General features: G+C 42.0%; 1 protein-coding gene across 5 annotated transcripts in view; it reads left to right on the plus strand.

Annotated features, from left to right (window-relative positions):
- Positions 1-8307: 8307 nt before the first annotated feature.
- The window catches only part of runx1t1 (RUNX1 partner transcriptional co-repressor 1), a 58974-nt gene continuing 47043 nt past the window's right edge, over positions 8308-20238 (plus strand). For 4 of the 5 annotated variants that reach the window (XM_031323145.2, XM_031323147.2, XM_031323146.2 and 1 more), the window contains exon 1: positions 8396-8941. In XM_031323145.2, the coding sequence (XP_031179005.1) occupies positions 8914-8941 (28 nt within the window). In that variant the 5' untranslated portion in view covers positions 8396-8913. Of the gene's footprint in view, positions 8942-20238 lie in introns of all 5 variants that reach the window. The other variant, XM_031323149.2, reaches the window with a different exon arrangement.

Consider the following 20238-nt stretch of genomic DNA (forward strand, 5'->3'; position numbering starts at 1 on the left):
ATACCTGCTTCCCCTAAACCACCCCTCTTCTCTGTCCTCCATTGTGTCTGTGTCACATTTAATCGTTTTGTTTTCAGGTAAACATATACAGGGTCGTCTTTTGTCCAATACATCCTCCGCGAATGACGCTTATAAGCGTCTCCCAGTCTGATGCACCTATCGGCTACATCAATTGTGAGTGCCTCCCAAAACAGCTATAAATCACTGTTGCACAAATAAAACCAGCGCAGCTACAGATACAATTTGGTTAGGTCTAATCATGGTTAGAAGGTCATGTCATGGTTAGAAGAAACCAGCATTGTGTGTGGATGGAAGCGAACAGCAGTGTCAAAGCGATGTGACAACGATGTGGTTAGATTTAGGCACACATGTCGTTTTTCTCTCTTTTCTCTTCTTTGTTCTCTTTTTTCTTTAGCTTTTGGTGTATTTCACTGGTTCTTCCACCATTTTCTCCTCCCCTCATCGCTGCCGCCTCTCTGATTTATACTCCACTCTTTGCATCCTTCCACACACACGTCTCTTTCTCCCTGTTGTCCCTCTCTCTCCTTCCACCTGTTCCATGGTCCACTGGATGACTGTTGACTGTTAGGGGATACCCCTCAGCACCACCACCTCTTCCCCAGCCACACTACCTGGCACTAATCCATCAGAGGGGCACTCAGGCTGTGCACCACTCTCTACCACCCAATCCCTGATACCCGCCAGTGCCCAGTGCTGCAGCAGAGGCCCCAGCTGGGGGACTGCCAAAGCTTGGTCGTTATCAGATGACGGATAGCTTCATATCAGGTGTATAAAGCGGGCAAGCGTTTGCGAGGGCCATCTGGCCGATGATTTGGGGGAAGTTGGGAAGTCGGGTCCGCAAGCAAGGTATAGCACGGTGGGTGATGATGATGGATGGGGCCAGGAGCATCGCTGCCAATCACAGCAACCTTCAGCAGCTATTATACATACATGTTTCAGTTTCAGTTTTTTTCTGTTTCAGTTGAGTTTATTGTCATTCAAACATAAGATATGAAGTAATGGAATTTGTTACCCAGGTCCAGCAGCATACACAATAAATACGTTTGTCATTGCTAAAATAGACCCTCTAGTTATAAATAATAACCTAAAGAATATAATAAATGGAACACATAGTTAAAAACTGAGCAGCATGTTAAAAAAATTGTGCATCAGTAGCCACATGCAGTCGCTGCCGTAAAAATGCAGAGGACAGTGTGGATGAAGTCTGTTTCACAACCACATAAGTATGCAGGCATGGTTAGACTATCTGTACGCACAATCTCTCTAGTGTCACCTTTCTCTCAGTCATCTCTTTAAATCCTTCCTCTTTCTACCTTTTATCTTTCTGATTGCCTTCCTTCTCGATCCGTCTTCTGTCTGTACAGTACATTTGCTGTTATCAATCCAGGCAGAAAAAAGCCAAATCTCATTCTAACATGTGCTGATGTCATTTTAAATTTAATACCTGAGGCTGAGGTTTGAGTATTTCCTCAGTACCTTTACATGAGGTGTGGTGAATGTAGCAGGCTCCCTTTGAAGAAGTCCCATTTTAGTTCAACGGTGTAAGAATAGCAACGATTGGGACACACTGACTTTTTATCCATTAGCTGATAGAGAAGACACAAATTCCTCAACAAGTGAGTCATTGTCATTTTAATTTGGACTGTTCAATTCAATTTGTATATACTTTTGGACTTTTAGTATGTCAATCTGCTAGTATAGCATAATCATAATGCTGTTATCATAGTATCACTAAACAAAAATAGGTCAAATGAATCCAACATAAAAGAAAACATCACTTTGTCAACATTGTTACTTGTGAAATCTTAATGAATGCATTGTTTTCCATGATATTGCTCATGCATCTAAAGGCATTATATGTGTTCTTGTGTGTGATGAGCGCCTGTACAATTTAGCAGTTAATATTACATGCCCTGCTGTGTTTGAGTTGTAGCGTGTATAAAATCCCAAGGATACGTAAAGTATACCTGGCTTCCGAAATTTCCTGAGATGTTTTTCAAAGGTCTCATTGACTGAGTACACTTCCAGTTGTTAAAATATGGTCCCGTCTTGGCAAATGAATTCACTCCATCATCCCTGCTGTAAATTCAGGACTCAACTTTCAGAGGTTCTGCTCACTTTGACAGACTTTCTGCCAGACCAAATGACGAGGAAAGCAACAGAACATTTCTCGCATCTTGTCTGTCTTGTTCTTGTCTGTCAACTTTTTTTCTTTTCCCGACCAGAGGGAACACGGGAGTGGCGAGAAGGGGAGGAGAGGGATGGGGTGTTATGGCAAACAAGCAGGGTTTTTTTCACGTGTTCACATCAAATGCCCATGGAAAACTACAGCACCTCAAAGCATTGTGGGATACCTTTCAGGCCCCAAGAGAGAAGCAATAGCATGCGTATATATCTGCCATTTTGGGATTTGATGTACGCAAAGACAGTACAGTGGGGATATTGCTATTTTGTCTTTTTTCTCTACTTCCACAAAGGAAGCATCCTCTACATCATATTTAAATGTAATATATTCGTTAAGATGACAACCTGTCTGTTTGCTTATTAGACATGGATTTTGTCCTGTAATATACTATGACATAATAAGACATCGTTAACAACAGTATGATTTGAAAGTTATTGTCTTACATGTTTGCATGCTGTCAGGATATTTAGCCAGTCTTCTCTAGAAGTTGGAATGACTCATTAACATTCTCATGGAAGACGGCAAGGTTGTCAGTTTTCGCCCACTTAGTTCCTCTCCTTTGCTACGAGCCAGACGGTAGGTTGAATTCCAAAATACCCCAGTGTGTAAGTAAGATCCCTCTCCAGACACTGCACCTGCATAAGATGCTGCACTGCAGCTGCTATCCCATCATGCAACTCTTTCTCTATTCCTCCCTCCCACAATTCATTTCCATCTCTATCAAAGGAGGTAGGGTTGGGGATTCCGTTTGAGTTAAATTGAATTCATTGCTTTTAATACTTTCGCATTGAGTTGTAAAATATATGTGGTATGTGTCATTTTAAATATTTAAGTATTTTGTGACAGGAGAAATAATTGTATTTGATTCATTTAAGTTTTGGCATGTGTTTTGGTCAAGTCATGCCTTGTGGCAGAAATACTTCAAGTTAAACCAAATACCCCTAAATATTTCCTCAAATTTTAAATTTGAGCCAGTTAACACAACATCCCTCACTCTTTATTGTGTGTGCACATTCTAATCAATCCTCTATTCAATTCCTTGAATCAATGCACAGTAATCATAGGGAACTGGACTGTAGTACATTTGTTGTAAGGTATAGTGCATTTAACTTCTTCTATAGTGCATTTGACTTCTGAGGAGACTTACTACTAGACAGCTAGATATTAAGATAAGTACTTACTTTATTAGGCTTCTCTGCCCACTCTGTCATTGGATCTGCTGCCTTAAGGTTAAATTGACTGTGTTTGTTATATATATATATTTCTTGAAGCTGCACTTTCATATGGCTCTTTGTAGTTTTGCTTATTTAAAGCTAATTTACTTGCACTTACTACTTGTTGTCTGGAGTTTGCACCTTCAGGGTTGAAAGCACTTAATTGGAAGTAGCTATGGATAAATGTGTCAGCTAAATGACATGTAATGTAATGTAATGTACTGTATGTGGTTTATCTGCAACCCAATTGCCAAACAAGAATGGCAGTATTAGACGATGCAAAAAATGTACTTAAGTAACAAAAGTATAAGTACTGAAAACAAAATGGCCCCTGGGAGTGTTTAATTATTCTAGATTATATCACTGGATTATTATTACTGGTGCATTAATATGTACGTAGCATTTTTATTGTTGCAGTTGGTCAAAATGGGTCTTATTTAAACTATTTTATATACAGTTGGATGGTTTAACATTGCTCCCGTTGTTCCTGTAATACATAAATATATACACAAAGACATCACTGCCCATTTTGAAGACTAAAACGCTACAGATATCATAAGAGATCATTAAAGTACATCTACACACTGATGACCCAAAAGTAGAATTGAAACGGCTCAGTATTACCAGGGTTGAACCCAAAAGCACGACTAAAAGAAAAAGGCAGGTTAAGTTAAAAGTTCAGTGTTACTCATGGTCAGAAACAAGCAAAGTCAATACTAGACAGGCAACTAAGGTAAATCAAACTTGGGGAGATCCAGTTGGGGATCAGGCAGGGACTGAAGTCTAGATAGCAGGCAGGTGTTCATGCAGGCACAGAAGATGGCTGAAATGCTAAGTTGAAAGCATATGAGATATATACTGCAAGAGCGGGGGCTCTATGCAGAGCTTTCGCCATAGCCTACGTAAGTGTTCTTTGGTTTATACCTGTGTGCTGGTAACTGTGTCGTTCTAGCGTATCTCTTTAAGACAATAGGGCCAGCATGTGTGTATACTGGGGAGTGTATGGTAGAGCGAGTGAGAGAGTAACAGGGATTAGCTTCGGATCGAGTAGGGACTCATAGTGGGAAAAACAAAGTGTCTCCCCTGTGCTTTCTGACCACGGTCGGAAAGTAGTAGTAGGACCAGTCAACCCTCTCCTTGATTTCATGTTGTTTATGGAGAAGGAGAACCCGGAAATGAGTAGGGGGAAATGCGACGCTACCAAGCCACGCACAAATGAACCAATCACAGTTGTTGTGTTCTGCATCGCTGCGATGTGTAGTTACATTTTTTGAGACGTGCATGTCAGGCTACGCCATAGTGTCCGGCGCAGGGTCGGTATCTTCACGTACCTACGTATGTACCCATGGCGTCGTAACGCAGGACCATAGATTGGGCTTAATGGGGATGTGGGAACAGGTGGGCAGTGTAGGTCAAGTGATGGGGGATACACAGGGGTTATTGCAGGGCAGGAGGAAGTGGCTGAATCTGAACTGACGGGAGAGATAGTATATAGAAAGTGAGCAGATAGAAAACGTGTAAGTAGAATCAGATTGTGACGAACAAACCTCCAAAGCGTCAACAATCTAAAATTGATTTGATTGTGAAGAACAGAAGCATTGTTATTTTTATGCGTACCTTTCTGGCTTCAACTCAACTGTTGATGTCTTTCACTAAGTAAGCTACTTTACTTTTGTTATCTCTCTGCTTATGTTGCTTTTGTAACCAGTGGTGTTGATGATGTTGATGGTAGGCTGCTTGGCCTCAGGCTATGTTGACCCAATGGCAGAATAATTACGGGGGGTCAAATGGCACTTGTTTACTGTCAACACCCAACTTATATTTGTCTTATTCTGGCTTTGTTGTCTCCATGAATGTGTGTGTGGGTGTGTGTGTGTGTGTGTGGGTGGGTGTGTGTGTGTGCGCGTGTGTGTGTGTGTGTGTGTGTACATGTGTGTGACTGTTACAGGTGGCCGCCCAGTAGGTGGGAAAATGCAGGAAGTCTGCTTGTCTGTGTCCACATGTATCAGACGCAGCATGTTTTTCCCTTTCAGAGGCGAGGTATCCTGTGTGTGTGTGTGTGTGTGTGTGTGTGTGTGTGTGTGTGTGTGTGTGTGTGTGTGTGTGTGTGTGTGTGTGTGTGTGTGTGTGTGTGTGTGTGTGTGTGTGTGTGTGTGTGTGTGTGTGTGTGTCGCCGATCACACTGGGCGGCTGACTTCCAGGAACCCCTGCAGCAAAAACAGGCACTGTGTGTTTCCTGATCTCACGCACCGTTATCACAGGACACACACAAACACGCACAGATCATTGCCCTATTCTCTTTTCCCCTTGCAGGTTTCCTCAACGCCTATCCTTGTGCCTCCGGCCGTCAAGATGTTTTGCTGTGATTGCCATGAGAGAACTTGCTCTCCGGGAACAAACCAGAGGACACAAATAGGCGAGGAGTGACGGCATCCTCACATCCCTGCTGTTTTTTTCTTACCACGTTTGGTTGCTGAGTTTGAGTGGGCACATTACCTGTGCACCTTTCTCGTGTCTGATTCAGAGGCCACTTCTTTTCACAGACATGCATTCACCACAATCTTCCCTCCTTCATTTGTTTCATTATGAACCACGTCTCATTTTCTTTTCCTCTCTTCTGATCGTTCAATATTCCCTCCCTCCCTTTCCTTTACTTCCCTTACCTTCTCCCCCTATATCTATTCACACATCCTGTGTAGTCCACTGCCTTTGTCAGAGATAGACAAAGGGACCCAGACTGGAAAATGGAAGTAGAGCACAGAGTCCTTGCTCTGGGCTCGTGAGAATGCCAGAGACTGTATCTATCCATATTCCCTTTGAGAACACAACGCATTCCACCGCTAAAGCAGTGAGACAAGGGAGAGATGAGAGGGAGAGAGAGAGAGCGAAAGATGAAGTGAAATAGAGAAATGCACAATGGCACTCTTGCAAACAATTGCCATTAATGGCATCATCTTTTCCCCACAGAGATTGCGTTGAGGGAACAATGTGCTCCACGTTGATTACATACAGTATGAGACAGACAAAAGTGGAAGACGTTACTTTTCTTGTGATGATGATCCAAAAGCTGGATGAAATATATTACAGTAAAAATGATTGTGTTAGTAAAAACAAGTATTAGTTGTTGTTTTTCAGGTGGAGCCTTTGTATTGCCTGGAAATTACAGCCCATTTAACTAGCAGTAGTAATCTGACATCAGACAAGAGTTCTGACAATTCATAAAGGACATGTCTTGCAATTACAAGTAAAGTTTAGTCATTGTTGCCAACACTACCATATTGATTTGTTTTAGCCAAAAGGCCTACAAGTGTGTGAGCATTGCAGAATAAAATACAGTACAATCTTTTAATTTATGAGATGTTATTGTATGAACAGGCTTTGGTGCATGACTTGTTCAACCATCCAGTTCAAGTGGACCGGTTGTTATCACCGAGTTGTAAACGTAGCTTCTGCTCTGTGCTTTCACTGGCTCTGTGGGCAAGATGACTTCCAGATGGTCCGGGGAAAGTGTTTGCCTTAGGTTACTGCAGGCCAGCCTGCCTGTGCCTTTTTCAGCTGAGGGAAAGATAGAGATACTGTGTGTGTGTGTGTGTGTGTGTGTGTGTGTGTGTGTGTGTGTGTGTGTGTGTGTGTGTGTGTGTGTTTGTGAGAGTGAGTGAGTGAGTGAGTGAGTGAGTGAGTGAGTGAGTGAGTGAGTGAGTGAGTGAGTGTGTGTGTGTGTGTGTGTGTGTGTGTGTGTGTGTGTGTGTGCAGCCAACCAGCTCCTCAATGCACTCAGTTGGCTGGGTCATGTCCATGACACTCCGCTGCTGCAAGTGGTTCTCAAGGCAGGGTCCAAGGATCACTAAGGATCCCTAAGGACACTCCATAGGGTCCCAAGCTAAACTAAAAAACAAATACAAAATTTAAAGGATAGCTTCACATGTTTTCACGTCTGTCTTAAAACAATGCCCACATGTGCATTGAAAGAGTTATTGGTCGCTATATTTGTTGCTCCTGTCCATACTGGCAAGAAAGAGAACCCTTATAAAGTAATTTAAATGTAAGTGATTGAGGGCAGATATAACATTTCTGTGCTAGAATGTCCCATTGTGTGCTCAGGAATGAGGCGCAAATACAACTTCATAGAGATAATCTATCACCCTTATTCTGTGCAAAAATGCATTTGTTTATCTGAATTTAATATGAGGCTTAATCTGTCAGAGTTAGACAAATTAAGTGGCTCTCTTCCAAAGTTGCAGTCTTTTTTTATACAGAATTCCCTAACCGTAGCCAAGTTTCCATCCCCAATTTAAATTTCCAGAAAATCAGCAAAAGATAATGCGAAGTAATGCATGTTTCCATCCATTCCTGTTATTTGAATATTAACAGTTGCGCACATGGAGATAAGAGATATGAGCACATAGCATTATATTTCTGTTTGTTTCATGTATTAATTTAAAGAAAGGTGACTGTCTTCTCACCGCTCCGCACAGATCAGATGTTTTCATTCTTTTCTGTTGCAGTTTACATTATCAAGTGTAAAACAACAGAGTCAGACAGAGTTAAGACACGCAGGGAGATGAGAAGGGTATGTATGGACTTATCTAACTCTGGGGGATACGGTGAATAAGCTAAAGTCCCAATACGTCGGGGTGTTCCTTTAATGTAGGATACCTATGGGCATGCAAGTATTGTTTTAAAACAGACTTGAAAAAAATGTGAACCTATCCTTTAATTCTTGACTAATATGTGATGACACACATTTCCTGCGCCCTTGGGTCAAAAACCTTAGGGGTGATCTCCCTGGGAGCCCTTGACGTGAAGAAGCTTCGGGAGCCGCTGGTACAGTAAAAAACACTTCGACTTGACCTGACTCCGCTTTTTCCAACCTGTTTTAGGACACACAGATGCTGGCTGCTGCCCAGTCGCCGCCTCCTCCTCCTCAGCAGCGCTCCAGTCCCGCCCACCGCCACCTGGCTCTGCTGCGCACCGCCGACTGGAGGCAGAGTGCCGCTACTCCTCTTCCCCACGCCAACGGAGACGCAGAAAACAAGGAGCCCCTTGACCGAGGGTGTGTACATGTTTTTTTCCTCATATTTCAAAACCGATTTCTACAATCTAGACCGACTCGAGGTTTAAAGGATTTCGGAGGAAAGTGCAAAAGACGGATAGAAAATCAGACGGGTGCCCTGCGCACTACTGCATCCTCCCTCTCCACCTCTGTCTCATCTCTCCTCTTTCTCTGCCTCTGCGCTTTTACAAGACTCCCGGCTTCTCCCATCCCGAATATCCCTAGTGACTGATCACTTATTGCAAAGCCTTGAGCTGCCTTTCTTCTTTTGTCGGAGTTTGAACCCCATTTCTGAGCTGCTGGAAGTATACCGCCAGAGCCCCTGAGAGCTGGCTGGACTCTGTAGCTTTCGTCTAACCGATACAAGCGGATCATCGAGGGGACCTGCGCGGAGTCAAAAGGACTGGAAATTATTTAGCCCTCTCACATCAACGTACCGCATGGTGGGAATTTCTGCCTCTTTTCAGTGTAAGTGACCTCTGTCTTTGCTGTAGTGATTATATATTTTTTTAATTACGCCTTGGCTGAGTGTTTTGTGCCCTCATATAGACATATGCCTGACATATGTGCGCCATAGAAAAAAACATGAAATAGCCACAGATTTTGATATTTATGATTTTGCTTCATTTGTTTTAATGTAAAGTAAGCAGAGGCTACGGGGCGCCACAATGACAAAATGTGGGGCGATTTGTATAAAAACACCACATGTAGGCCTATATAGCCAGCAACTACATTCTTTTTTATTTATTTTCATTTTCAGTGTCTGTGATGAACTGCGGTGACAAATCTAGGTAATTTAATCTAGGAACAATAATGCGCGCCTGTGCTGCGCGCAATAGTGTATGTTAGGCTATAGTTACAAACGCATTTCCTTCTAATGGGATAAATAGGCTGAGCAGTGAAAATTGATTTTTGTTTGGATGAACTGAAGTTGAATATCGTCTATAGGCTAAATCCTAACAGCACTAAACTGACGCCCAATTGCTCACAATTAAGAAATATTCCACTAAAACCAGTATTGTGTCTTGAGGATTTGGTTCATTATTGTGTTATCGGAAGAACAATTGGGCTAGCTTTCCATGAATTACTACTGGTTCATTTTGTTTAAATAGTGACACCAACTCGCAGCTGTCCCTCTCTCCATAAGAGCAGATATGAATTCATGAGTTTGAACCCAGGATGCAGAGTTGTTATCGGGCAACAGGCAACTTAAATTCACGGATTAAGTTTAGTGATTCCCCTTTCGAACTGTCAAGACCCCTTTCTAGAAGTGAAGTAGCCTTCACATCCGCTGATGAAAGCATGGACACCCAGACTTATTAGCGTGTGTTTCATATCGGGGCGTACATGTGTCTCCACTCCTCAGCACGGGATAGACAATACTTTGCCTGTGCTGAGAAAATGTAGGTTTTAAAATAAAATATAAACAACACAAGATTAATTCACTGGTTCTAATCCCCTTCTCACTGAATGAATAGAGTAGGCTATTCCTGAATTTGATGACAAAGGTTCTGTAGTTTCTAAAAGAAACACATTGTAATGATTCATTCTGTTCCACGAGATTGTGATTGTTGATGTTTGTGTTGGAAGGATTGTTTGGATGCAGCGACTTTGCCATCCCTCTATGTTTAGTGCAGAGCCACCGAGCCTCTCTCCTCCTCTCCCTCCACTCTCTTTTAGAGAGAGGCTTTGCATTTTAGAGTACATATGCATTTGAAAACATGCTCCGGAGCTTTTGTTCCAACTGTCAAACGCATCTCCTCGAATCCATGTAAAGTTTTCATCTCTAACCGATGCGACTTTGTCATCATCACATAACCGAACAGCGCAAAAAAACAAAAAAAAAAAAAAAAACAGATTTCTTTTTTAATGGAGTGGCGTAGGGTTGAAATTAAAGGGTTCAAGCTATATTTTACTCCAGTGAGAATCTGTTCCCCCGACTGGGAAAAGAGCATGCGGGTTAGGGAGGGAGGCTGCTGGGGCTCAACCTGCTGTCGATGCCCGACAGTTCTCACGGCTCGGATTAGAGAGGGAGGAAAATATCTCCTGGAAACCCACAGGGCTTTGGATATTTTTTACGCATGGCGAATAGCCACATGCAAAGCTTTGTAGGCATCCAAGAGGGTGATTGTTAACTCCTCTTGGCGTGACCCACTAAAGATCTTTGCGGAGTTAAATATAGATGCAAAGGAGAATTGTTTATGAGAATTTTGCATTTATATGAGCTGTATGTATGATGTAAATCAACAAGAAAACACAGTATTTTATAATTAGAAAATCTTCTAATGTCTTCTGTGAATCCAAGACACTATATTTCTATTGGGCTGTCATGGTGCTTATGTAGCCTATATATGGTTAATTTAAGTGATCCAAATTGAGATTCAGTGGGCCTATTATCAAGGTTTTTTTTTTATTATCAGTATTATCAGTAAAAGTGGCCTTTTTTAATTGGTTGTTCTGGCGGTCATTTATTTTGTCATCTGTTGTTGTTTTGAGACTTCCATTAAAGTAGTGACTTGACTGAAAAGACCATTACCTGGAGTGTGTGTTTTTACAGAGCGAGAGAGAGAGAGAGAGAGAGAGAGAGAGAGAGAGAGAGAGAGAGAGAGAGAGAGAGAGAGAGAGAGAGAGAGAGAGAGAGAGAGAGTGTAAATGAAAGGTAAACAAAGCTGGTGATGAGGGGAGAGTAAATGATAAGTGCTGTTTGCAGGTTATAACTGTTTGTGTGTGCCTGTGGTTGCACATGTGTGTTTGTGCACTGCTGCATTCACGCGCACGTCCGTGCACACTGTATAAACAGGGTTGTATTAACCTTAGCTGCTAACTCTCTGTGGTCCAGGCTCTGCAGCATCAGCTAGCACTTCCAGGGGCCATCTGCCCAGCCACCAGCCTGCCTCACACCTGTTCTCCCTCCCTCCCTCCCTCCCTCCCTGCTCTCAGGCTATAGGGTCAAATGCATCAGACCGCTGCTCACAGACACAGACGTGGCCTTGCAAAAATGATGGCAGCCATTTTATTCTCGCCTTCACACATACACAAACACTTATATACTCCTGGTTGACGGGTTGAAAAAGATTGTCAACTGCACAGTTACAGAATGTGTACAGACACACATCACTATGGCTTGATTATTTGCTTTCATTGATGATTTTTTTCCTTTTGTGCTTTTTGATTTTAAACACAGCTAATAGCCTTTCTAATGTGTTGCACTCAAACAGCTTATAGATCACAGCCTCAAACAATAAATTACTATTATTTTAGAGGGGAAAAAAGGTTTCCCCTTTAGCACAGCGTCATATTGAGGCTCCAAGTCTTTTAAGCATGACACACGTTTGGATGCGGTCCAGGTTTGCTATACGGTGAATAAGTGTGGATGACTCAACAGAGTTAATATGCCGGCTACATCATGAAGCCCCCCTTGTGTATTTCTGTATTAGCTATAAGCCTACTTTCTCACAGCTACACGTTGATGCAAATATTCTCCCACCATAATTTGAGGGTGCTTAAGGCACAAAATGATCAGCTAGACACATCTTTTGTTTGGCAAGTTGGTTTAGCATGCAAACACAAGTTGTGTCATTTATGGGCTGACTACACTACATGTTATAAATGCTGGATGTTATCAAGAGTTGGACAGTTTTGTTTGTTGTATAATTCAGTACTTGGAATAAGTGAGCTTTCCTGGTGCTTCAGTTGGCTAATATACATTTTCACGTAACTGCAATGTCCTGGAGTTTAATCTGGAAGGTTTGTTGCTATCTCACTCAAGGAAAAACAAGAAAAACTTACAATATTCATCTGTAATTGCATGAATAGTGTATAAAGATAGAGATGACGGAGCACACGAAATAGGCACAGGTTGCATTTGAGGCCATGCAGTCAGGGGGCAAATGTCAGCAGTAGAATTAGATACTGAAACCACTGTTGCGTGCACTCCTTCAAGATGTATAGATCTGTTCTGATTATTCAGAGCCATCTCTCTCTTTCACCAAGTCTCAGGGTGAAATATAGATGGGGTCGGGGTGAGAGTGTGTGTGTGCATGCACCTACATACACACACATCCCCTTGTAGATCGATAAGCCCATTGATGGTTATCAGCGAGAGGGCAGTTCTCTTCACTGCTTATTGAATTTCATCACCCATGAAAGAGCAGCAGCGTTATAAAAGGACTCACATGTATGTGTGTGGTTCTGTGTATGGATTTGTGTGTGTGTGTGTGTGTGTGTGTGTGTGTGTGTGTGTGTGTGTGTGTTGGCTCTTCGACACTCACAAAAGCAAGAGGTCTTTGTTTTATTGTAGTCGTGAGTTGGCCTTTACAGGGCTTATTTAATGTCAAAGTCAACAGTGAGCACTACAAACTGATTTTATTGGCCTTGTTCATGTGTTTACTCCAGATAACATGAGACTTATAGAGCAAGTGAAGAAGAGGCCAATAGAACAGAGTCTTGACAATCATGAAGTTTCATGGACGCAGTTAATTCTTCGTAGGAGGATTTAGGAAACAAATGGGAAATCATATTTATAATAGATCGGTTCCTGTATATGACCAAATCAACTTTTTCCTTTTCTTAACTGTTGTAAAAACAGTAACATAGAGACAGCTGTACTAGCAGTATTGTTAACAACAGACAGATTGGAAATGTAGTTTTTCACTGGCTAACTGTATCTACATTACAGCTCAGGGTTATTGGACTAAAACACACTGATAGACATGTGCAGGACAATACAAACACACACACACACACACACACACACACACACACACTGCTCTCTCAGTCCTTTCTATATAGACTGGGATTGAGTTGCTAATTAACTTCACTTTCTCAAACTGTATCACACACAGGCAGACTGCCACACACGCGGGCACGCACGCATGCACACACACACACACACACACACACACACACACACACACACACACACACAGAATCTCTCTTTTAGGCTTCCTCTCATGATGTCTCAACGCGCGCTCTCTCTCTCTCTCTCTCCCACTGTTTATTTTCCTGCCTCCATCTGGAGTCGGCTGATATTGTAATCGCCCTAATGCACATTGCCTTCCCCTCACACACACACACACACACACACACACACACACACACACACACACACACACACACACAATGTGCCATCCTGACAAGCCGCTTTTCTTATTCCCAAAGATAAGCCGCTGGATGTGTGTCTGTGACTGTTTGTGTGAGCTTAAGTGCACATGCAGGTGTCTATAAAGTGTGTCTAATGAATACAAAGGGACACACAAAAGTGTGTTTCTCCCTGCACTCTGCCAAAGGTAACGATATTGAATAGGCACTTCTTAGTGATGCGGAGCGTCGATAATGTGGCTGAGTGAAGATGTTACCCGTTAACGCTCACCTCTTCAATATTCACCTGTCACCCAATTTGCATTGAAAATGTAGTCAGTTGAAGGGGAAATAATTCAGAAGTGGAAGTGTGTGTGTGTGTTTATATGTGTTTCTGCATGTCTTTTGTGAAGGTTTTCATGAAAAAGAAAAGCGTGTACAACATGTGTGGGCACATGTGGTAAGAGATTACCACGCTGCCATCTCTAATAGCTTTTGTTTTGTGATTCAGGAGAGTTTTAAGATGTTGGAAGGTGGGAGTGTGTGCACACAAATGCTGAGGACAGGCAGGTTTGATTGATGGCGAGTTTGAGCTGTGAAACCGTGCGATTAGGAGCCTTTTTTCTCCCCTAGTTCACGAGAGGACAATTGTTGAAGAATGGACCGGCTTGCTTTGCTGCCAGTCCATAAAACCTGACCATAAAAGTCGTTTTTGTCCCTGTGTGTGTGTATGTGTGCGTGTGAGAAAGAGAGGTGGAGGGGTAGGGGCAGACAGCTCTTAAAACAAACAGGCAGGCAGGCAGAAAATCTGACAAATTGAGAAAGAAAGAGACAAAGAAAGAGGAATAGGAGAAAGAGGGAGAGTGTGTGAGGGAGGGGAGAAACCTCACCTCAGCCCCGTCACGCTTTAGCGCTTTTAATCACATATACCGAGGTTGCTTCCTCCATAAAAATTCTACATTGTTAACGTTGACCTGCATGAACATGTGAAAATAATTGTTTTGTTTTTTTACCCTAGTATCACTGTTTTTTTTTTAACAATATAATTTAGGAACCCTATCCCTGCTTATCAGCTTGGATACCCCTCATATTTGATTTACAGCTTGGTTCTCTCATTAATTTTGATGTATGGATTTGGATGGTACACTTTATGAAAAGGGCAGCCACTGGAGTGGAGGCCCGGCTAGCCTGGTAAAAAGAAGTGTAATTAAAGATCAGCAGACAGGGAGAGAAAGAAAGAGAGAAGCTCAGATCAATAGATGCAGACAGTGGACCCTCTGTCTTTTTTCCCTCAGAGTATTGACGTGTTCAGTCAATTACAGCTAGAGAGAGAAGAAGAAGACAAGAAGGAGAGATGGTGATGTAGGGTGTGTGTTCAAGTATGTGTCTGTTAGGAGCGTCTGCTCACATATTGTGAATGTCTACACCCATATGTGTGGCAGTACATGGGTGTGTGTGTTTTGAGTTGGTGCAAACAACCAATAGACATCTGCGTTTAAGATGTGTTTCTTTAATAATCATAATAAAATACAGTCGACAACTGCAGAGCAGACGGATCCACTGTTGATTTAGGACTTCCAGTTGCTCCAAGGCTTTTATCTACCATCAGCAGACACAACTAAATCATTGTTTCCTCTCTTTGCTGGTTAAAATCACACCACTGCTGCCAAATAATGAGGCCCTTTTCTTTTGTGGTTGAATTTGACTTGCATGATGGGTATAGTAGGAAGAGAGGGCTTCCAGCTGTTGTCAGTTAGTGTCACAGACAAACAGGGAGATGGGACAATGGGACGCCGGCCGCTCGCTCTGTCCGATTGTCTTGTTGTCAAACCGACAGCAGGTGCCTCAAATGATAAACGCAGAATGTCAATTATTTCGAGGAAGGGCCATTTTAGAAATTGGTTCAAAGAGAAAGAGGGTGAGTGGCAGAGGAGACAGTGGGGGTTACATAAAGAAATGGAAGAAGCTGGTCTATTTTCCCAAATGGGGCCAAGTAAAAGCCCCATTTTGTTTAACTTCTAGTGCATCCTGTCCCCAGTATTCCCTCCCCCATGCTCCACCACATCCAACCTTCAATGAATCGTTGCTGGCCACCCCACTAAGTGGTTGTATACTCACAGTCGATATAGTCTTGCGGGGGCAAAATTACAGTCCATTTTATCTCAACAAAAATGATATTTGATGGCATTTCCACCTTCAAAAAAAGAAAAATGTGCTTAGAATAATCACACTCACTGGGCTTTTTTTTTTCTCCAAGAGGATAAAAAATCCTGGTTTTCTGGCTGAAAATGGTGGTTAAGTGAAGAAAGGGGGAGTTGTGAGGATTAGATGTGAGGCTGTAGCTGTGTATCGATGAATAGATAGAGATCTCAAGAGCTGCCTCTCCGTATGTGTGTGTGTGTGTGTGTGTGTGTGTGTGTGTGTGTGTGTGTGTGTGTGTGTGCGCAAGCGCGCCTTAGAACCCTTGGAATTGGAGAAAGACTGTTGTATAAAATCTATCTATCTAGCGATCTATCGATCTATCGATCTATCTATCTATCCATCCATCCATCCATCCATTTATCCATCTATCTATCTATCTATCTATCTATCTATCCATCTATCCATCTATCCATCTATCCATCTATCCATCTGTCCATCTGTCCATCTATCCATCTATCCATCTATCCATCTATCCATCTATCCATCTATCTATCTATCTATCTATCTATCTATCTATCTATCAAACACATCTATACGTCTGCCTTCCTCTGTATATTTAGGGTCTTCTGACCCAGCTGCTCTTATGGATTTGCGATTGACAGCCATTTCATCAAAGCATCTGTTCTTCCCCTCTGTCGTAATCTCACCATATGGACATGTCATCCTCAGCTGCGCGTTTCATAGTAGCATAGATGATGTGTCTCCTTGGTAACCAAACTCCACTTTTAGAAATAAGATATTAATTATGTTTTGGCCCCACATGTGCAGTGTGTTGTGTGTTGTGTTGCAATGTACCTTGACATTTATGGTGTTTCATATCGAGTTAGTCGGTGTGATAGTGGACTGTCAGAAGTTTTATGGCTCCTGCAGTGTTCAGACATGTTTGTCTTCTCTACAAGATAAAGCCATTTGTGGAAGAATCCAAAATTTTCTCGGGATTTAAACAGCTCCAGATTGCGGTAAAACTCTTTAGTCCTGGTAACACTGGGAGAAGGCGCGGAGCAGAGGAGGGAGCAGGGCTCTCACGGAGCAATAAAAACTCAGGAGAGAGCATAAATCCATCTCCCCTTGTAAGGTCCGAATTTTTGCAGATGTTTCAAGATGTTTGGCCCAAGTGACGGTAATTTCTTGCCCATCTGTCTTCTCTCCTCCCCCTATGTCTCTTTATCAACATCTGGTTTTCGGTGCGGCAGAGAAACAAGTATCCTTTATAAGCCAAGGGTTCCCAGTTCCCCCTCTGCTTGTGCTATTAACTTAGCCTCAACTACTGCTCTCTCTCTGTGCACACATACTCACATATGCTAACCATTAGAAAGTCATACCATTCAGAAAATGTAATAACTTTCAGTTAGAGGGGAGATAAAGTATTTTGGCTTTTTTTGTTCTCTCTTCACTTTTTCCATAACTGCAAAGAGTTTAGGGTTCTGGTTTTTATGTCTCCCTGAGAGAGGACAAATTATTGCTTAGTTGTTAGTTTGAGGATGTTTTAGTGAGAGGAAAGCCCCTTCCCCTTAAGCATTTGAGTGGGACCCTTGGGGTTCTGTCTGCACCTCTACTACCCATTTAGTAGTGACGAGCATAGAATCAGAGATGCATCAATTCACTCGCAGAAGGCAGACATGTTTATTTGGGAATGAATGCTCACTAACATTTTGCTGCACACTTTAGCAGTACAGCACAACTAAGATCTTAATTTGCTATTTCCTCTTTGGCAATATTAAATTGTCCAAATAATTCACAGCTGTGCAAGGATTGTGTATTGTGGCGCAGCTGCAACTTTATGTTTGCGAATTAAACCGTCTCACACACAGAGCTGAACTGCACATTGTATGCACACACACACATCTACAAACAGACACACAGGTGTACACTCACCAGATCGCTCTCTCACATGCTCACAGACAGTAAGTAGTTGAATATGCAGACAAAGACATGCAGCTCAGCACCATATGGCAGGGTTGTCAATCTAAAATGAAGTCATGCAGAGCGTGCTTTGAGTGTGCCATGTAAGGTGTACAATGTTCCTGGAGTGTGTTTGATAGGGTGAACAGTGTCATAACAGACCTGTATACACACACATGTTCTGAAGTACAAATTGTTGCTTCTGTTTCTTTTATGCACGAACACAACACACACACACACACACACACACACACACACACACACACACACTCTCATTCCACCACATACCACTTGTCCTGCTTTTTGTCGTTTAGCTGCTTAACAAAAGCATGCTGTGCTCATTGTTACTGTCAATTATGTTCTATTAAATCAGTGTTGTTACTGTAACACAACAAAGTCTCACAATTTTGTGAAATGAACAATAAGACTAAAATGCAGTGCAAATACATTTTGAGACCACATTTCTTACCAGCTCATCAAAGTGACACGTTTCCTTAAACATTAATCTTTGGTTAAGGTCATATGCAACAAAATTCAGGTCAGGCAACTAAAATAAAAGTTAGAATTAGGTTTTATTGTTTTTGCAGCAAAAAACTACTAGGGATAGGCCGATTATCGGCCCTGGACGATTATCGTGCCGTTTTTTGACAGTTTGCAGATTATCTGTATCGGTGTTTTATTTGCCTAAAAGTTATAATTAAAAAGTGCTTCACTTTGGCTCTGCTACAGCTCTGTGTCTGTCTCTCTGCTTCGGTTTCACTCACCACTGAGTCTGACTTAATGTCACGCCCACAACACTATCGGACTGATCTGTTACTGTGTATTACCGGTATGTTGAATGTTTCTAATTCATTAAATAATTGCTTAAAGCATTTAAACAAAGTTTTTTGTTGGAGTTTGTAACATTCCAAAATCTTAATTTTGACTCAAAGACTTTCATTTTCACTGTATATGCATATTGGTTCCAAATATCAGTTATGGGTTTTATTAATTACTAATAATCGGTATCGGTATTGGCCTTGAAAAAACAGTATCGGGCGATCCCTAAACTGTAGCACACACGCTGGCTCTGTATTTAGATATATCAAGTCTTTGGTTTTGCCACTTCAGCCCAAGGCTACAACACACAATTTCAAAAAACATGCACCCACACACAACAGATGACCCTAACTGCCAAAGACGCTAATGCATTAGTCGTGCACTGCCCCGGGCTTATGCCTGATAGGACAATAACAAGACCAATTCACCAGCTGATCAAGGGTGGAGGATACACACACACACACACACACACACACACACACACACTGGTTCAAGCGTGTGTGTGGTTTTTATTCAAAACCCATGTTTGTTTACGATTAGCATATAAAAGGGATTACACTTGTAGCTAAAAAACACAGTTGTTTAAATAATTCAGTGCAACTCACTTGACACACATTTTTCTGTTTTCACAGAACTCTGTTATATATTAACCTGAAATCTTTGAATATTATTTAAGTGGTTTGTACTGATTCAACCACAGTGTTACCCAAAAGCCATGTCTTTACAGGTAATTGTGTGTTGAGATGAGGATTGAGCCTGGTGTCGGCTGCTCTTGTGTCTTGAGTCCTCTGTGTTTGCATGTGTGTGTATGTGTGTGTGTGTGTGTGTGGGTGGGGTGGGGGGGAGGAGCAGAAAGTAGAGGGAGAGAGGTGAGTGGTGACATAGGTGTAGGCTAGCAAGTTGAAACGAAGGAAGAAAGAGATGAGTTGTTTCAAAATAAGATATTGAAGTTCAAAAACTAAACTCATCTATATGGCAAATGTAGCTTTTGTTTGAAATATTGAATAAAGACTTTCAAGTAATGTTCAAGAAATTAGTTTAGTATTAGATAGTCGGGGTCTGCTATTGATTTGACATAATGCTTATTGATTAACACTTCAATGTATTATTGGCACAGGCTGTCAGACTTTAGGTAGGAGCACTCAGTTAGACCAGTGGGAACGATCCAAAATGGGATTTTTGTGTTTTGGAATAAAACCCATCTTATTAAGCAGTGGGAGTGAGGTCTGTGTGTTTGTGGCTCTGATGTAAGCCTGTTTGCCTGTGCCAGTTGGAGAACGAGACCCTGAAAACAGAGAAAGTGGGAAACGGAGAGAAAAGCAAATGGGACACATTTGTGAGTGACTCTAAACCGCTGGAGACTGATGCCAGAGGCCACAGAGTTGAGCGGCAGAGGGAGAGATGGAGATACCGACAGAGAGAAAGAGAAATACCCCGTATAAGATGTTCAACAACACTTATTAGTTTCTAAATTGCTGCGCTTGGATAGAAGCTTCAGCTTTCAGACCTCTAATGTGTTTTTGAGATTCTCTGTCTCTCTTTTTAGACAGCCACTAATGCTAAACTGCCTCTACGCTGGAAGCATTTCAGCATTTGAGGAAAAAAAACTTACAAAATCAAGTCAACGTATATTTAACTAGTCCATGTCAACGAGTTCACACAGCCAGTCTTAACCACAGCTACATGCGAGCCACAGTATACACTATATATAGCTGCTCTACTGTAATAGAAAATTATAGTGCAACTGGGGATTAAGAGGTTGG

This window comes from Sander lucioperca, chromosome 16 (assembly GCF_008315115.2).
Source record: "Sander lucioperca isolate FBNREF2018 chromosome 16, SLUC_FBN_1.2, whole genome shotgun sequence".
In the NCBI taxonomy this organism is placed as follows: domain Eukaryota; kingdom Metazoa; phylum Chordata; class Actinopteri; order Perciformes; family Percidae; genus Sander; species Sander lucioperca.